The following is a 16,432-nucleotide window of genomic DNA, read 5'->3' as shown; positions in this document are numbered from 1 at the left end:
ATAACATGAATGCAGAAATGAAACAGAATCAATTTTCTGACTTTATAAATTGAAAATAAATAAATAATTGACCTCCATCCAAAAATCAACACACATTATTTATTTCAAACTTTAACATGACAATCTAGTGAAAATATGAAATTTTAAACTTTATGAGTAAAAATGTAATACTGGTATGCCATTATGTACAAATGCAGCCAATATTTACGGTCACAGTTGGTGAACCAGATTGAGCAGCTGAAACGACTGACTACTTACCACAGAAATACTAAAGAAAAGATCTCCGCCTGCCGATCAACAGTGGAGCCCTGCTAGTGGTGATCACAGATGAGTTAACCAGCCTGTGCATGCATGCAATTGTGCAAAGATTTGCCCCAAATATGAAACGTATAGTTTCAACTAATTTTCCTACAAGTACAATCAGTAAAAGGTTTTAGTTCTTTGTGATAATATAACCTGGTGAAGACCCCTTATCTTAACTGGCACCAGTGTTGTCCATAGTTGCAAGCAGATGCGAGAGCTTGGCCCTCTGGGATGGAGTGATATTCTGACTCATGTGAATAATGCAGTCCATGGCTACGTCAGGATTGGCCTGCAACAGTCTAGAACAGAAAAGTGAAATAAAACACAGACATATCTGTCAATCATCGTGCAATTAAATACAGATACAGGTTGTTTCAGCAGCTAAGACAATATGGGAACCTGACCGGTCTGCAGATTCTATAGGAAACCGTGACAAAAGATGTGGCATGTAGCCTCTCTAAGCAACGATGGAATTAATGTAAAGACAGTGAGGCAACATTAATCACAAAATGGGCACCTGTGGATGTGTTTCAAAGTGTTTTCTCTTTCCAGGTACTTGATGTTCTCTCGGATGGCTGATGGAGTGCCATCCTCCTTAGACAAATGCCTCTCAAGCCACTCAACTACTGCTTGGTTGTTATCCCAGAGGTAGGCCTGGAGACAAAAGCAGAAGCGCTTTTCAATTCCTCATCAATTCAAACCAATAACTTGGAGACAAAAACAAAATGAGACATAAAATTAGAAGAAAAAAAAAGTTTAATGGATTGAACTAAATATTCTCCCACAGACATATATATGAACAACAATTCAGTGAGCCAGCAGAGCCAGTGTTCTTTGGCCGTCGTGGCATACCTTGACTGTTCCTTCCGTTTCAGCAAACCAGCGTCGCAGCATGGACTGCATGTGTCCGTCACCGAGGTCCTTGTTGGCCTTCAGGATGTCACACTTCACCACCTGCTCCAACAGGAGGCGACGCAGACGCCAGTAAAAGAAGGTCCGCACACTCTTCCAATCGAGAATATCCTGTGAAGAGCATGAAGAGACGCGGTGAAATAACTTTAGAAAGAACAGAACTCCAAAGACCCAACTAAACATATAAGATAACCCCCCCCTCCAATATGTACATATTACATCAGAGTTTACGCACAGTGATGACGCCCTTCTCTTGCATCCTGCCTGGGGTATCGTGAAGATCTACGAACTGCACTGCCACCTGGTGGTAGATGGGCAAAAGATAGTCTTCTCTTGCTTTGAGCTTTGATTCAACCTCCTGGAGCTGCTTTTCAGACAGACCTGGAGAAGCTGACAGGGGGAAAAACAATTCCCGGAATGGTAATGAATATCCAGTTGTGTTGCAAATGTATTGTAAATAAATAAAGTGGCTTTGTGAGTAGATGAAACAGTCTTTACCAAGCTGCTCAACCAGACCAGCACAGACTGGATCTAGTCTCCTCATGGTCTTCAGCAGGTCCTTCACCTTAAACTTGATTTCAACTGTACCTTCAGCCTCCAGCACGCCACCCCTAAAACATTAACAGCAGCATCAACAGGGACACAACAAAAAGGTGGACTCCGGTTATCCTGAAGCAGACCCTGTTGCTTAGCAAATTACAACCATCTAGAAACATTTACCTGCTCTCTCTGTCTGCATAGAGCTCCATACACAGTGGGTTAATGGTGGGGTCTATCACCACCCACGAGCCTCCTCTCAGCTCAGCCTGAGGTGGGATGTACACCAACACTGGCTGACGGTAACCACGGAGGGCATCCACAATATAGGCCCCGAACTTTAGGATCTGGTCATACATATCTAGACGCGACACGGAGAGAAAAACACAAAGTTTCGTTGAATAACACGCACCTTAACATGTAATACAGCCTCTCCACAAAGATGAGTACGTGCTCCCTTACCCTTCATGCCCCCAGAGAAGCCCCTCCAGTTGGCAAACACCATGAGAGGCAGGCGCTCGTGGTTGAAGTCAGAAATCGCCTGAGCAGTTTTAAAGGCAGAATCTGGAAACCACACCTGGCCGGCCTGCTGCTGAACCTGACATCAGCAAACAAAAATGCATGCGGAGGTGAAACTCTCTGATGTGTTTAAATCATAAGTGACGAGGCCGACTCACTTTAGATTCTGAATCCAGGTTCGCAGGGTCTGCGGGAACGGTGAACTCGACTGTGCGCGTTTCAACAGCGATGACACCGAGTGGAATTCCTCCCAACCTGTCCCCGTTGAAATATTTATCGATCATTTTACTTGTACTCATAAAAAAGCCACTTCATGTGTGTGTGTGCGTGTGTATTAAAAGTAAACAGATTCACCGTGCTCTGCCCACAACGACCGTCTGAGCCCAAGACCCCATGATCTCCATGAAGGAGCCGTGATCGAAGAATCCACTCTGCCAGGCTCCTCTCAGTGCTAAATTTACAAATACGTACAAGATCTAATTCAATGAGGCTAATTACTTAAACAAAAACAGATCAGAACTGTAGATGCAGAGTCGACACTAACTCGGGTGAGGTCTCCCGGCCAACATCCAGCGGGGGTCGTATGGTGCCCTTGATGGAATGTATTCTATCTCTCTGTCCACTGGATCTGTACTTGGCACAACAGGCACAGGTGAGAGTTGGCTCTGCAAGGAGAAAAATAAATATAGTTAGTGATCTGAATTGTTGCCCAATTACCTAAGAGAACGAAAAGCCCCAGAGGGCATTCAGCCAAACCTTTGGCATATAAGAGAGCCACTGGAGGATGGTGAAGACGCCTTCAAAGTCATCCGGCACAGTGGTGTGAGCAACCCCGTTGTTGTGCATGATCTGGATCCCTCCCAGCTGGTTGTTGGATGCATAGACTTCTCTGCCCAAAACCTGTGCAGAGTCAGGGACTTGCATTACAAAAGAATTTTAACTAACCATAAAATGGGCAAGTTTACATAGGTTTGAGGTGGTTAAATGATACACAGCGCCAGGATAAATGGTGCGGTTCTCTCTCGCCTCCTGTAACCACAGTTGGTTAATTTTTTACCTTAACTTCTGCTCATAATTGGCCCCGACTCATACCAGTACAGACAACATTCATAATAGAGCGCATGCATGAAAAAAAATATCCTTCAAAACACAGGAGAAAGATCTCCCTGCATTAAAATGACTCACCTTGTTCAGAGTCGCTGCTCCAGTCAGGATAATGTGTGAATTTTCCACCTGAATCACTCTCTGTCCCAAACGGACCAGGTAGGCTCCGATTCCAATAGCGCGACACGTCACCTGCGAGAATGAACAGTAAAGCAGCACGCTGTTGCGTTCACATGACCCTCTTCTTACTCAGAGAACGCAGATGCACATTCTTACCATACTAATTGTTATGATCTCTTGGTAGGCCTGAGAGGATTCTCCGGCAATGGTGCCAGAACCTCGCAGGTTCTCAACTCCAAGTCCATCGTTCTTGCCGATGACGTCCGTGATGATGTACCTAGCACAGAGGGATTGACAGAAATCTAAAAAGATCCATCAATTAGCAGAATGAACTACATATAAGAAATAACCAATGTTTTGTAGTACCTGGACTCGCCACCCTCCTCTACATGGTGGCAGTGAACAGCATTGGTGGAGCTGATTCGTGTGTAGTCCTGTGGTGTCAGGTAAAGGTACTTGAAACCCTAGTGAGATTTGGAAATACCTCATAATGAGACTTTTCTTTTTCTTTTCTTTTTTATCTACTGCTGAATTATTTCCTGCAGTCATTTCTTACATAATCCTATAATGTAAATATTAGGAGGAACACAATTTAGGTCACCTTGTACGGGTCTGTGGGGTCGATCCACGCCACCTGGAACATGTGTTTGATCTCTTCAGCAAGACCGATGCGAGCTCCGCTGTTGGCTGCGATGTAAACGCGGGGGACGCGCTCGGCTCGCGCCAACTCAGACGCCTTGAGGAAGAGCTCATCCTCTCGAGGACCAAAGGAGCCAATCATGTGAGTGATGTCATTACAGATGACAATGATATCTCTGCCCTCTGGGTACTCTGGAGTCTTCATGTTCATCCTGAATGCAACTATTCCAACCTGATAAAAGAATGGCAACCGTCATTGTTAGTATCACACTGAGAAAGCATGAAATGACTTTAGCACTGTCAAAAGAATCTTGCATCATTGTCTCCAGGCAATCGGTTCATCTGCACGAGTCTTCCTTGAGAGTCCGGAACCAGCTCCGAACACATCAGCACGTCTTTAGGGTGCTGGTCCCCTGGACCCCACAGCTTAAACAGAGCCTACAGAGGGATTCCCCATTATTAGACAGATGTCACAGGCACCACAGAAAGGGAGCAAACAAAATGGCAGTCATTTAGCAGCACCTGTCTGAACATCTCAGGAAAGTCATAGACGTATGTGGTCCCCAGAGTTTGGGCATGGAAGCGTTTGGCTTGCAGCAGGTCTTTGGTCACATACGGAGTGTTGATGAACATGCTGTGCAGAGAACCTTGCTTCCCTGCATAGGATTGGAACATGACCTAGAAAGAGAAAGGCGACAAGGTAAACCTGTGATCTCCTGCCACATATTATAGGTTTCATTTGAAAATGGCTGCTTCTGTCCACGCCCCTCACCTGTCCAGACGTTGGGTCAGTGACCTCCTCATACAGACTGATATCCAAGTAATATCCAGACTCATTAGTGAGAAACAGGCGGACCGGCATGGCATTCCCTGTCGGGGTTAGACGGATGTTGATCTTCAGCTCAGCCTGCAAGACCCTCAGTTTCCATAGACGGCTGCCGTAGCGCATCACCATGGAGCGGACAGACTGCTCTATCTGGAGTTAAAAAGGCCACCATGAAATAAATCTGGTTTCTGCACAGTATAGAACACACAGGTTCATATGTGTAGGCCTAGTCATTCATTGAACATAGACCACAAAAAGAAATCGGCTGAATACTGACCTTTGAAGGGTCCATGATGACAGTAGGGACAAAGTTAAGGAAGATATGGTTGCAGTCCGTGCGGACGTTGGTATTACTGAAGGCCACCTCCAACTCGTCCATGGCCTCCAGCAGAAGACGTTCGCCCTCATTTTGAAGGTATTCAAATGAAGCTTCCTGATTGTGTACAAAAGTAGATTTAAATCACTTTTATATATTTTATTTCTTTAAACAATTAATAAAGTGCTTTTTGAAAAAATAAAATAAAAAAAGATAACAAGCACAAATGAGAACTAAGAAGTATTCTTGCTCTGCTGACCTTTGTAATGAGATCCGAGTGGCGCATAATGGCTCGAATGAAGAAGCGGTAGTCTGTGACCTCAGCTCCCTCCTGCACACGAGCAGCACCGAGGTAAAGGTGCATCTTGTGATTGGCACAGGGGACAGCTGTGAGGTCGAAGTTCCTCATGCGGTTGAGCTCCAGCTGAAATGCTAATGCTGGCTCGAGGTTGCGATAAATACGATCCTCTTGGAACTGAGGAGAGGCACGGATCGTCAGAGTCATCATCTACTGTAGCAACAGTATCTATTAAATCATAGATGGAAGAAGAAATAACCTTACCCCATCTCGAGCTCTGAATGTGAAGAACTTGGGAAATTCTCTCTGTTGCAAAAATAAAAAATAATGATAACAAAGCAAGGAAAATTAATGAGTGTATCTGTCAAAAGCAGCAACAGTAGCATATTTATTGAACATAACAAAGCAAAATCACAATGTGTGTGAATATATAGAAATTATTAGGTACACAATTAAGATGAATTACCTTCTGTGCAATCAGAAAAGTGATTCTCCTGATTCCATAATCAAAGAGCGCTGCTCGCTGTAAAAAAACAAAAACAGATTCAATTTAACAATAAAAATCTGCAACAATCCCACATTAATTTCTGCCGTGTGTCATGACTAATGAGAGGCTTGTTCAGAAACAACGCAAGGATGGTGACCTTTGACTGGGCAAAAGCAGTGAAAGCTGCAACCAAAGCACTGTCGTCTTCCGTGTCTGCCGTCTTTATGGACACATTAATGATGTGGATTGGATTCTCCCTGGAATTCTGTAGGGAAGATGGAAATCAGCGGCTGTAGCAACAATGATGTCAAAAGAATCTGTATGATTTCTCTACCCCTCCACAGCCGCAGCACTCACCTTAATGGTTTCCTCCTCGTACGTACTAGAGGAGGCCTCTGTGAACATTGTGCTTTCCAAGAGTGGCTCTGCAAAGCTGGAGAGAACTTCATCAAAATTCCTACAAAACCAAAAAAGAAACAAATGAAAAAGCATTTTTTACTTTGACATACATCTTAAATACAAGAGCAAAAAAAGAATTAAAATAAATTCAAAAAGTGACCTTTTGAAGTCAATAAAACACTGAAAAGCCACCATGGCGCCCATCCGCTGGCAGGGCGGAGTCAAGGCTCCATCCAGGAAGACGTCACTGGTCTGACGTCCCAGTTTTGCCTGACCTGATCTGTTGACCGACAGAGGAAGTCTAAAAATGGGAAAAAGACAAGACCACAGAATGATCAAATGGAGAGATCTGTTTTAAATATAAATACAAATATTCATGCTAAGCGTTAATAAAGCAAATATGCAAGATCTAAATTTAGTGTAATTAACTATTAACTGTTGGACAAAAACTCACCAAGTTTGTCCACCATGAGAGACATAATTTAAGATTATAATTACATACAGTGTGGATAAATTATTTCATATATTGAAATTAAATTGATTATGAATTGGGGGAGGCGGGGTTAAGAGCAATTGATCCTATTTCTTAATCAGAGGAGATGCAAATCAAGAATCAAAATCAGATGCAGGAGATTAAAGGCCCTATTCAATCATTAAGAGTGGAGGCATCTTGCTGAGCGGAATATGTAATAAAAGAGAAACATCAACCTCTCAAAAAGCTCAGTTTTACATTCCATGTTGAGAGAAGCAACAAGAAAACATGAGCGCTTCCAAAAATTGTTTCTGGCTTCATAAGGAAGAAGGAAAAAGCAGTACAGTGCATTCAACATGCATTGAGATACACATTTAGATGGATTGACTGGTTGGGGAGGAGCTTTACCTGTTCAGAGTAAGGCTGCTCCCCCTGAAATGGGATGATTGACAAGTGAATATCAATAGCGGAGGATTAGAGCGTAACTCGGGCCGATATGATTGGACTACAGCAATTTACAATCGTTCAGTTAGACATGAGTAATGCAATCATTCTATCAATTTATCTTTATTGATCCATCAGGCCAATATTATGTTTGAGAAGTGGAGGGGGCTTCATCGGTACTAATTCAATAATTAATGAAAATGTGTTCTTCATCCGTGGCTCGAGAGGTAACAAGCGTTACCTGTTTGGATGCGACGACGGCAGCATGAACTGGAAGTCGACAGCACACGTTCCATCCTGCAGCTGGCGATGCTGGATGCTATTTAGCTCATAGGCGATGTAAGCTCTGCGCACGTACACCTTAATGTCGAGAAAGAGCACGTTAATGTTCGCTCATTAAAAAGAGAGAAGCCCCACGTTGAAAAGCCAACGGCCGTACCTCCAAGGCAGCCATGCACAAGACTTGGTTGGAGTGGTAAAAGAAATTGGGTAAAACATCAAATATGGATGTTTCAGAGAGAATGAGTTTCTGTAACAAAGGGAAAATAAATTATTTTGTTACGTCAGCTAATAATGAATAACAACAAATGAGTGACACTTAACAAATGATCACAATAAGGTTTCTTCAGACAAAACCTACCTGCAGGTTTTCTGGACAAAACTGGTGGCCGTACATGTCGATGGCTGACAGGAAGATGGACTCTACCTGGTTGTGTCTCAGTTCATACGATGGCAAATGAGAAGCAATCAAGACCTATGATTTGAAACATGACATCAAGCCTTTGCAGGCGAAGTACCTGATTTAAAAAACGCGGTGCATAACTTATTGACAGACAAAGAAGGAAAAGGAGAAGAAGAAAAAGAAAAAAGAGAAACAGAAAAGACTGAAGCTCTTATAAATATACTATAAATAAATATACTCCTTGAGTTCAGGTATCCGGTCTACCAGTTTACCTTGATGGAAAACGAGATATCAAATACCACTAGCATAGCACGTAAGTGAGACGCAGGCGGTCTTACCTGTCTGGCTCTCAAAGCCACCTTTGAGTTCTCCATCTTGCTCAGCTGCGTGAGCTCATTCAGAATGAACATCAGCTCATCCGCTAGCGTGGAATCCCTTCCACACAGCTGGTCCTACGCAGGGTACAAAGCGCCTCTACGTAAAACGTCGGCATTGAGAGGATCGTTTATGCACGCCGGGGTTGACGCTGGCGACTGCCTTACGATGAGCATTGTGACGAGGATGTTTTTCTTGGAGACTTGGGCGTGAGAGAAGATGTATTCCAGCACAGGGTTCATGTCAGGCTTGTGCTGCTCTCGCAGGTTGACAACACATTTGTCATAATGAGCTGTGAGAAGAATTCAATTGTGTCCACAGAAAGGTTAATAGAAATACCTCATGTGGCGTTTTCATATAGAGCTCGTATAGAGTTTCACCTTGCTGAAACTGCGTCTCCACTTGCAGGTATCGCTTCAGCAGATCGAGAACCACAGTTTTCATGTAGCCGCGTACTCCACTGCGGTACCTGAGAGAAACATATTCAAATGTGTCAATGCAATATCAATAATATTCATGGGGGGGGGGGTTCTAATTTTTTAAGAAAGGTAACCAACCTCTGTACCAGCTGAACAATACTCTGCGTGTTCATGAAGAACACCTCTCGGTCAGCCTTCCTCTGCAGGGTCGCTGCGTGGCTGTCGAGAACATTTGCAATCTGGAATAAATGAAGGGAAGCTTCATCATGCTGTCATGACAAAGAATACTATTTTGATATTTAGAACCCTGTGATGTCACTGTGAACTCGCCCGTTGACTGGGAAACTGGCAGAGGACAGAGGTGATGTTGCTAGCGTAGCGGGCCATGATTTTCCGGATGTTTTTTTCCACGCCAGCAGGAATGCGACTCGCGACACTCGTCATGATCTCCTGGAGTTCCAGCAGCGGAAGCGAGGGGTCCCTCAAAGTCTTCATCAGGATGCCCACCCACTCTTTCATCTGCAGACAGGACCGTGCACCAAGAATGAACGAAACTGGTAAGGAGAGGCCGTAGTGGCAGAAAGTCTGCCGTGTACCTTGCTGGTGAAGTAGGGCTCTTCAAGACAGTAGCCATCCATGACTTTAAATAGGTTTTCCAGCACACTGTGGAACACCTGGTGGAGCTTTTCCCCAACCATGGGCAATGGTTGTTGGGGTGGCAGCGTGGCCGTGTTGAGCTCCACCTGCGACAGAAGGCAAGAGGACACAGACACATAACCATTTGCAGCACGTATAGCAATTTAATGAATAAAATCGTACGCAAACACAAGTTAGAGTGTCCTAACGTGAGCAAAAACTATTACAGGACTGTTATAAAATGGTACAAGTTAAAATAAAATCTTCAGTACTCTGATTCTGATCTCACCCGGTGAACACTGCTGGGGTCATCCAGGTCCATGCGCGCCACCACGCAGCCAGGCTGCAGAACTGCACCGTGTCTCTTGACAAAGTGAATACACCCAGACTGCTGCACAGTCAGTGTCATCACCATCTTCATCACCTGAAACCAGACCGTTAATAAACATGAACCAGTTCAGCGTGTCACGTGATCAGTTTTAACAAAATGCTGCCACACGCACCTCAATCTCCGCATAGATCTCTCCTGCACTGATGTGATCGCCATCCTCAATCATGTACTGCAGCAGTTTGCCAGCAGACGGCGACCTCAGCACCGTGGGATCCTTCTCCTTCTCAAACACACACGTTTTGTTGCCAACGGTGATGCGGTAGCTGTGAGGATGGAGCAATTCACAAACAAAACAAGTGAAACCAACAAACGGATGAATCCAGATGTGCAGCGCCGTGAACACCTGCCTGTCCACTTCCTCCTTCGCGTAGGTGGTGTGGCTGCTGCCGTCGTAGGACAGCAGGAGGCCACCATCGCTCAGCCTGTGGACATCGATCTCAATGTAGGAGCCATTCATAATGATGACATACGTTGTTGGAGACTGGCGAGCAACCTGCAGGCAGAAGCAGCGAACATTTCTTTGTTTAAAAAGTGTAGAAAGTCTCAGTCAAAGGAAAGTGTGACGAACATAAAGCAGATACCTTGAGGCAGTACTTCACTCCTCCATATATTAGGTCAACATTGACTGAGTTGAGGAGACTGGCTGCAGGCAGTACTTGGCCTCTGTAGGTGTGGCAGACAATATTTACATGAATAAATTACAGAAAAGAACTTAAGGTCAGAATCGCAGTGAGGACCGTGTCGTCTCACCTTTCCAGTGAATGTAGGAAGTCAGACATGCTCTTCTGGAAGCTCGCATCAGCAACATGCAAAGCCCCACACACAACGCCCAGCATGGTATCTGGTCTTTCCGCCTGCAGGGAGAGAGCAAATGGCTTCATGGAGAAACTGCAAAGCCCTTCGGTGTCCTCGAAGCAGGTTGCGTAATGATGCATGAACTGTGAAGTCTTCAGCCACCTGTACTTTCTCTGCTATGAGATGATCCAGCCAGCTGGTGTCGACGTCATTGTTCCTGAAGCTTTCGGTCTCTAATAACTTAATGAGGTATTCGACTGTGGTCCTAAAGTCACCTCTGATGGAGAGCTCCTTCATAGCCACCACCATGTTCCTGAAGCACATGACAGTTATTACACCCGATTAGAAGAAACACGAACAGATTTAACTTCATATCATCACCTCCACCAAAGAGGTCATACAGATACCGAGCTAAACAATAAGGCTCACACGTCCTGTGATTTGATTACTAAAGATCAGGTCTCATCAGAAAAAAGAAAAACAAAATGCTTACGAAATGGCTTCTTCGCGGTTCTCGCCCCAGGAGAAACAGTGTCCAAACTGCGAGTCTGCAAACTCGTGCAGACCACCAGTTGCAGCCACGCTGAAATACCCCCAGACGTTTTTACTGCTGCGGAAGTTCAGCTCCTGCACGGTGCCCGAACTGGGTTTGAACCCCTGCGAGTTAGGATGACAAGTAAGCAGTTCAAATTACAAGCACAGAGGCAAAGCTGTGTGTTCGAAAGCGTTGATCAAATGAACTTCACCTCATCGGGGTTCTCACTGGTGATCCGGGCAGCTATGACATGTCCTCTTGGATTTGGCGTACAGTTTGGATCCTCAAAGTTAACGACAGTGTCACTCCAAGGAGACGCCCCGTAAAGCAACCGGATGTCCTTGATTCTATGAAGAGGGATGCCCATTGCAATCTATCAGAGATGACAAGGAGTTAACATGGAAAGCTAAACGTTGAGTTGTGCCTGAATAATTCTTTGTGTTCCAGTGACAGATGTTTACCTGAAGCTGGGCAGCAGGCAGGTTTACATCTACAATCATCTCTGTGCAGGGATGTTCCACCTGCAGGCGAGGATTCAGCTCCAGGAAGTGGAAACTTCCGTCTTCGGAGAAGAGATATTCCACCGTGCCTGCACTCACATAGCCCACCATCTTCGCCAGCCGCACAGCATACTGGAGAGGCAAACGTCCAAGTCTCAATCCAGCGTTAATGAGGACGGGAAGACAAATACATACTCCGGACATGAACTCACCTGCTCCATTTGCTCGAACGTTGATGGAGCCGCTATGGTGGCAGGAGCCTCCTCTATGATCTTTTGGTGCCTCCTCTGGATGGAGCAGTCTCTTCCAAAAAGAGAGATGGCATTTCCATACTCGTCAGCCAGTATCTGAACCTCAAGGTGTCTTGCATGCTGAGCCAGCTGCATGATGAAGATGGGAGAGCCGGGTACCTCTGTCTGAACCTTCACTCAAAGCAAAACAGACACGTGCTTAACTCGGAGAGCAAGTCACATTCATTCTCCGTCAGGCATCAGGCAGGTGAAGAACATAACACAAACCTGTCTGAAGAAACCGGGAAAGTCTTCGGAACTTTCCACTTTCCTGATGCCCTTTCCGCCTCCACCCGCAGAGGCCTTGATAACAACTGGATACCCGATTTTGTCAGCTTTCTGCAAAGAAACACAACATGAAACTCAAGATGGCTGAAGAAGCTGTTGTGCAGATATGTGACTTTGTTAAGTACGCTTACTGTCAGTCCATCCTCTACGTCCTGAACGCAGCCCTGCGAGTAGATCTCTGGGGGGACACTGATTACGTTGCCCATTCTTTGGTCCTCCTCAGCCCAGTCCACTCTCAGACCTGGAGACCATGACAAGCAGAGGTTTGAATATTAAAGCATTATATTCTTGCATTACAGGCGCACAGACAGGAACCTCCTGATCACAGTTTATAATATACTGTCGATTGAGTTCATAGACATCCATGTGAATGTATTTAAAAGCATGAAAGGTAAAGCAACACCTGATCCACTCCAGGGTAGTGTGGGAATGTCAGCGCTCTGAGCCACAATGGAAGAAGCTACTTTATCCCCTAGAGCCCACATGGCCTTACTGGAAGGCCCTGAAAGGAGAGGAGAGTTCACAATGGGATCAGACGCAGTGAGAACACCGCCATTAAGAATAATAGGAACTTTCTTTCACTTGATTTTCACCTAGGAATGATATTCCTGCTTTGTTCAACAGCTCGGGCAGTTTGGGATTTTCAGAAGCGTGACCCCATCCAGCCCAGACAGCCTGGCGCCATGGACACACACACACACATAATCCCTCAGTTTATTATTGATCAAATAAAAAAAACACTACTGCTTGTGTCAAAAGGTGAACAGTACCTGCACGAGGATTCTTTTAGCAATATCCACTATCAGCTCTACGTTGGCGTAGTTGTTGTTGTTGGGCCCACCGGGCACGGGAACATAATGGTCTGCCATTTTTATGTATTCTATAAGGCAAAGGGAAGCAACGCCGCACTGTGATAATGGCTTGGGACTAACAGCCAGGTAGTAAAAGAACTTCAAGTATCAAGTTCCCAGTGACCTGCGTTCGCTTTCAGATCTTCAGGGGCTACCATGACCACGAAACGGATTGTCCTTTCATTGCGAAACATTTCGTAGGACCAGCGCCGGATGGAACGCATGCATTTGACTGCGGCTATGCCGTTGTTGGCAATCAGTACCTGGAACAGAATCAGGCACCCCTTGTGTAGTTTTGCAAAAGACAGATAATTGGACATTGGAATGTCGTTAAGTGACTCTTACTTTTTCAATGACACGACTGCCACCGAAGCGGGTGACAAACTCGGCCGGAGAGGCCACGGTGAAGTCCCTGTGTAGATCCATCGTTCTGTGTTCACGTCCTTTCTTCACCAGGTGAAGACCAGACATGCTAGACCTGCAGTGGGGAAGCTAGTGGTTTATTAAGCTGCCCAATGAAACAGCAAAACGCAATCGCATGGGTGTGTTTGAACTGCAAAATGAAGGCTGCATCCTTCAGAACGTCACAACGCTGGTAGTTAAAAACAAAACACACACACACACACACACACACACACTACAGAGCTCCTCAACAGGCACGCCTTTTACTTGAACAGATCACAGAACTATTCTGAGTAAGGCTTACGTTATCAGCTCGTGTCCTTTTAATTGGACGTCAACCAGCTGAGCCACAAAGCATTAATGCAAACTGAACCTTGGTCCAATCCGGCAATAATGCCATTCCAATCAATTATAGCCGCAATAAAAAATACAAAACTGGTACTCGAAACACATGAAATGCATCATTTTGGCTCATACTGGTGATATCTGGAAAATGTAGGTCTTTAATTTTTCATCAATACTCTTTATTAGTTCAATGTGTAAATGTCAAGACTATTTCAATTTGAGATTATTTAGAGCAGGGCGTGATTAATTTAAATGTATTTATGAATATTTATTGTGATGTTAACAGGTAACTGTGTTCACGCTGCACTCTTAGATGATTGCACACAGTAGTCTAATAATAGTGATATCCATCACAAATTATTGGTCAATGTAATTTAATAGCACAAAAAATGATTAGGTCAATTTTAATCTTCCAAAATGGATCATCTCATCTGGTTCACCGTTTGTCTGGAGATGTTTGCCAGATCAATATAATAGTTAAATTGCTATTACTAACACAGAGCAAAAATATAGTTTTGAAAGACAATTACATTGAAACAGTAAATATTTTGTATTTAGCAAGAAGCAATTTGAATCGATGCTGCAATAACCTTCTCTATTGTTCCAAACCTCGATTATCAGCTCGCTCCTACCTTGTTCAACCCAAAGTCCTGTTGCTGTTGCACCACAAACCATCTTATGGAACGTCTGTCCCATGTTCACTCAGAAATACCCAACGTTGCACCGGTGAGCAACAATATGAAACTGAAGTGCAATTTTGTCTGTGCATGATGAACTTTAACCCCAACACCGACTGATCACTCAGGAAATACAGATTACACTCTTGTTATGGAGGCGGTTTTGATAACCTTTTCCAGTGCACTCTTCATCCTTGTGCATGAGGAATAACAGGACAGACCAACTTTCCTGAACACACAAGTATCTGTTCATAAAGCAACACCAGCACAACAGCGTGCAAAAAACTTACTTATTTCATCATCTGCTCGGTTACACAACTACAGTCTGGTCCCAGGAGCGTCCTTCCTGTTCACAGGCACATGTTGCCTAACTATCGACTCTACCTTCAGAGATATGGGAGAAAATGATTTCCCTTCCCATCGTGCGACCTGCGTTACCGTCCCAGGTGCCGGATTAGCGACACCAGATTTTGTTATGAGTCCAAAGCAAAGACACAAAACGTTCTTCTCAGGCGTGCTATCCTTTATCCCTCCCACATTTGAAACAACCATAATCCAAACAATTCATTGTTAAAAAAAAAAAAAAGAAAACTGCATTTAAATTTAAGTAATTATTCATCTGAGCTGCCAAAATGTGTATCTAAAGCTGAGCTGTGCTATTTAGGAGAGGAAGAATTCTTAATATCTCCTATTCATTCATATTGGAGCAGTGGCAACTGAATAATTTCCCTGGTGGATTAATGAAGTATTCGGATCTGATTCAATCTGACTCATGATGCGTCCCACAAAACTCCTATACACTAACCAAAACCTTTGACCCACAACGGTATCATATACCCTAGCTGTATAAAAATAGAACTCTATGCTCAAACTAAAAATGAATGGAGGAATACAGCATTGTTGTTGTTGTTGTTTTTTTTACTGTATTATGATGCAGAAACGCACCACAGAGTAGCCTCATCTGGTTCAGTGTCTTCTAAAAATAGAGCTGAAGCGTTTGGCGTGCAACAATAGTAAATCAAGTCCAGTAAAAAGCTGTCAGACGATAAAACGCAGCATGTGGAGAAAGGACAGGAGGAGCATAGTGGCATCTCATGGCCGTACAAAACAACTCTATTTATAGTTGGACTGATATTTGGCACGAGCGAGATGCTTCAGTATCAGATTGCAGAGTGAGAAACTCCAGATTAGACTTTTCAACAACTCACATGGATTTTTAGAGCCGTACATTCTCCTGTAAGAGTTGACACTGACTTTACTGAGAGAGCAACAAGGTCTTACTTCATGCCTGAGGAGTTGGACGGTGGTAAAGGAGATGAAGCCGGCTGGGGAGAAGCTTTGTGGGTGGAGAACGGCATTTGAGATGCACCACTTGGAGGCTTGTTAACCACTGGTTCCTCATCTGAAGAGTTATCTTCTGACGCTCCAAGGATGAACCTTGTTCCGGAGCTAAATTTTGGCACATTGGTTTTGGAAGGTTTCGATGGCACTGATGCCTCCTCGGTATGAATCACAGGAGACGACTGCAAACCTTCACTGTCCACTGCTTTGACTTCCAGGTCCACAGAGGCACCGATAGCTTGAGGTCTGCCAACCTCATTGCGTGATGAGGTAGTAGAAGCTGTTGACTTGGAATGTTTGTCTGGATGAGTAGTTGGCATACCCTCTTCAGCTGCAGGCGAGTCACAGCCAGATGGAGGTTCTTCTCCTTTCAGGGGGGGTTGTTGCCGTCGCGGTATGAACCCTCCACAGGAGCAAAATTACCCACAGGATTGATTCCAAAATGGCAAATATGAGCAGTCAAAGACATCCTCCTGCAACTGCAGCAACAAAACAAAGATCGACATGAATACATAAATACTGGTATTCA

General features: G+C 44.4%; 1 protein-coding gene across 1 annotated transcript; it reads right to left on the bottom strand.

Moving 5' to 3' along the window:
* On the bottom strand, window positions 1–16,238 carry acacb (acetyl-CoA carboxylase beta). The gene is made up of 53 exons (XM_068760631.1): window positions 15,844–16,238; window positions 13,484–13,616; window positions 13,263–13,401; window positions 13,058–13,167; window positions 12,881–12,962; window positions 12,691–12,789; window positions 12,419–12,528; window positions 12,228–12,338; window positions 11,922–12,131; window positions 11,671–11,841; window positions 11,421–11,582; window positions 11,168–11,331; window positions 10,837–10,987; window positions 10,630–10,733; window positions 10,461–10,542; window positions 10,227–10,372; window positions 9,992–10,142; window positions 9,778–9,912; window positions 9,449–9,595; window positions 9,183–9,371; window positions 8,991–9,091; window positions 8,814–8,902; window positions 8,601–8,725; window positions 8,397–8,510; window positions 8,017–8,130; window positions 7,816–7,905; window positions 7,618–7,736; window positions 7,341–7,364; window positions 6,621–6,761; window positions 6,419–6,518; window positions 6,219–6,326; window positions 6,041–6,097; window positions 5,839–5,880; window positions 5,536–5,751; window positions 5,238–5,393; window positions 4,907–5,110; window positions 4,657–4,812; window positions 4,450–4,572; window positions 4,097–4,366; window positions 3,862–3,959; window positions 3,652–3,772; window positions 3,457–3,567; window positions 3,028–3,171; window positions 2,816–2,936; window positions 2,626–2,722; window positions 2,430–2,526; window positions 2,215–2,350; window positions 1,936–2,113; window positions 1,714–1,826; window positions 1,451–1,605; window positions 1,156–1,326; window positions 821–957; window positions 1–602 (listed from the first exon to the last, which is right to left on the bottom strand). Exons 1-53 carry the CDS (start codon window positions 16,221–16,223, stop codon window positions 476–478), a joined length of 7,131 nt encoding a protein of 2,376 aa, XP_068616732.1. The 5' UTR covers window positions 16,224–16,238; the 3' UTR covers window positions 1–475.
* Between the last annotated feature and the right edge of the window lie 194 nt (window positions 16,239–16,432).

The sequence above is a fragment of the Brachionichthys hirsutus genome, chromosome 4 (genome assembly GCF_040956055.1).
Source record: "Brachionichthys hirsutus isolate HB-005 chromosome 4, CSIRO-AGI_Bhir_v1, whole genome shotgun sequence".
In the NCBI taxonomy this organism is placed as follows: Eukaryota; Metazoa; Chordata; class Actinopteri; order Lophiiformes; family Brachionichthyidae; genus Brachionichthys; species Brachionichthys hirsutus.
The sequence above is the reverse complement of the archived record's forward strand: the minus strand, read 5'-3'. Positions and strand labels throughout refer to the sequence as shown.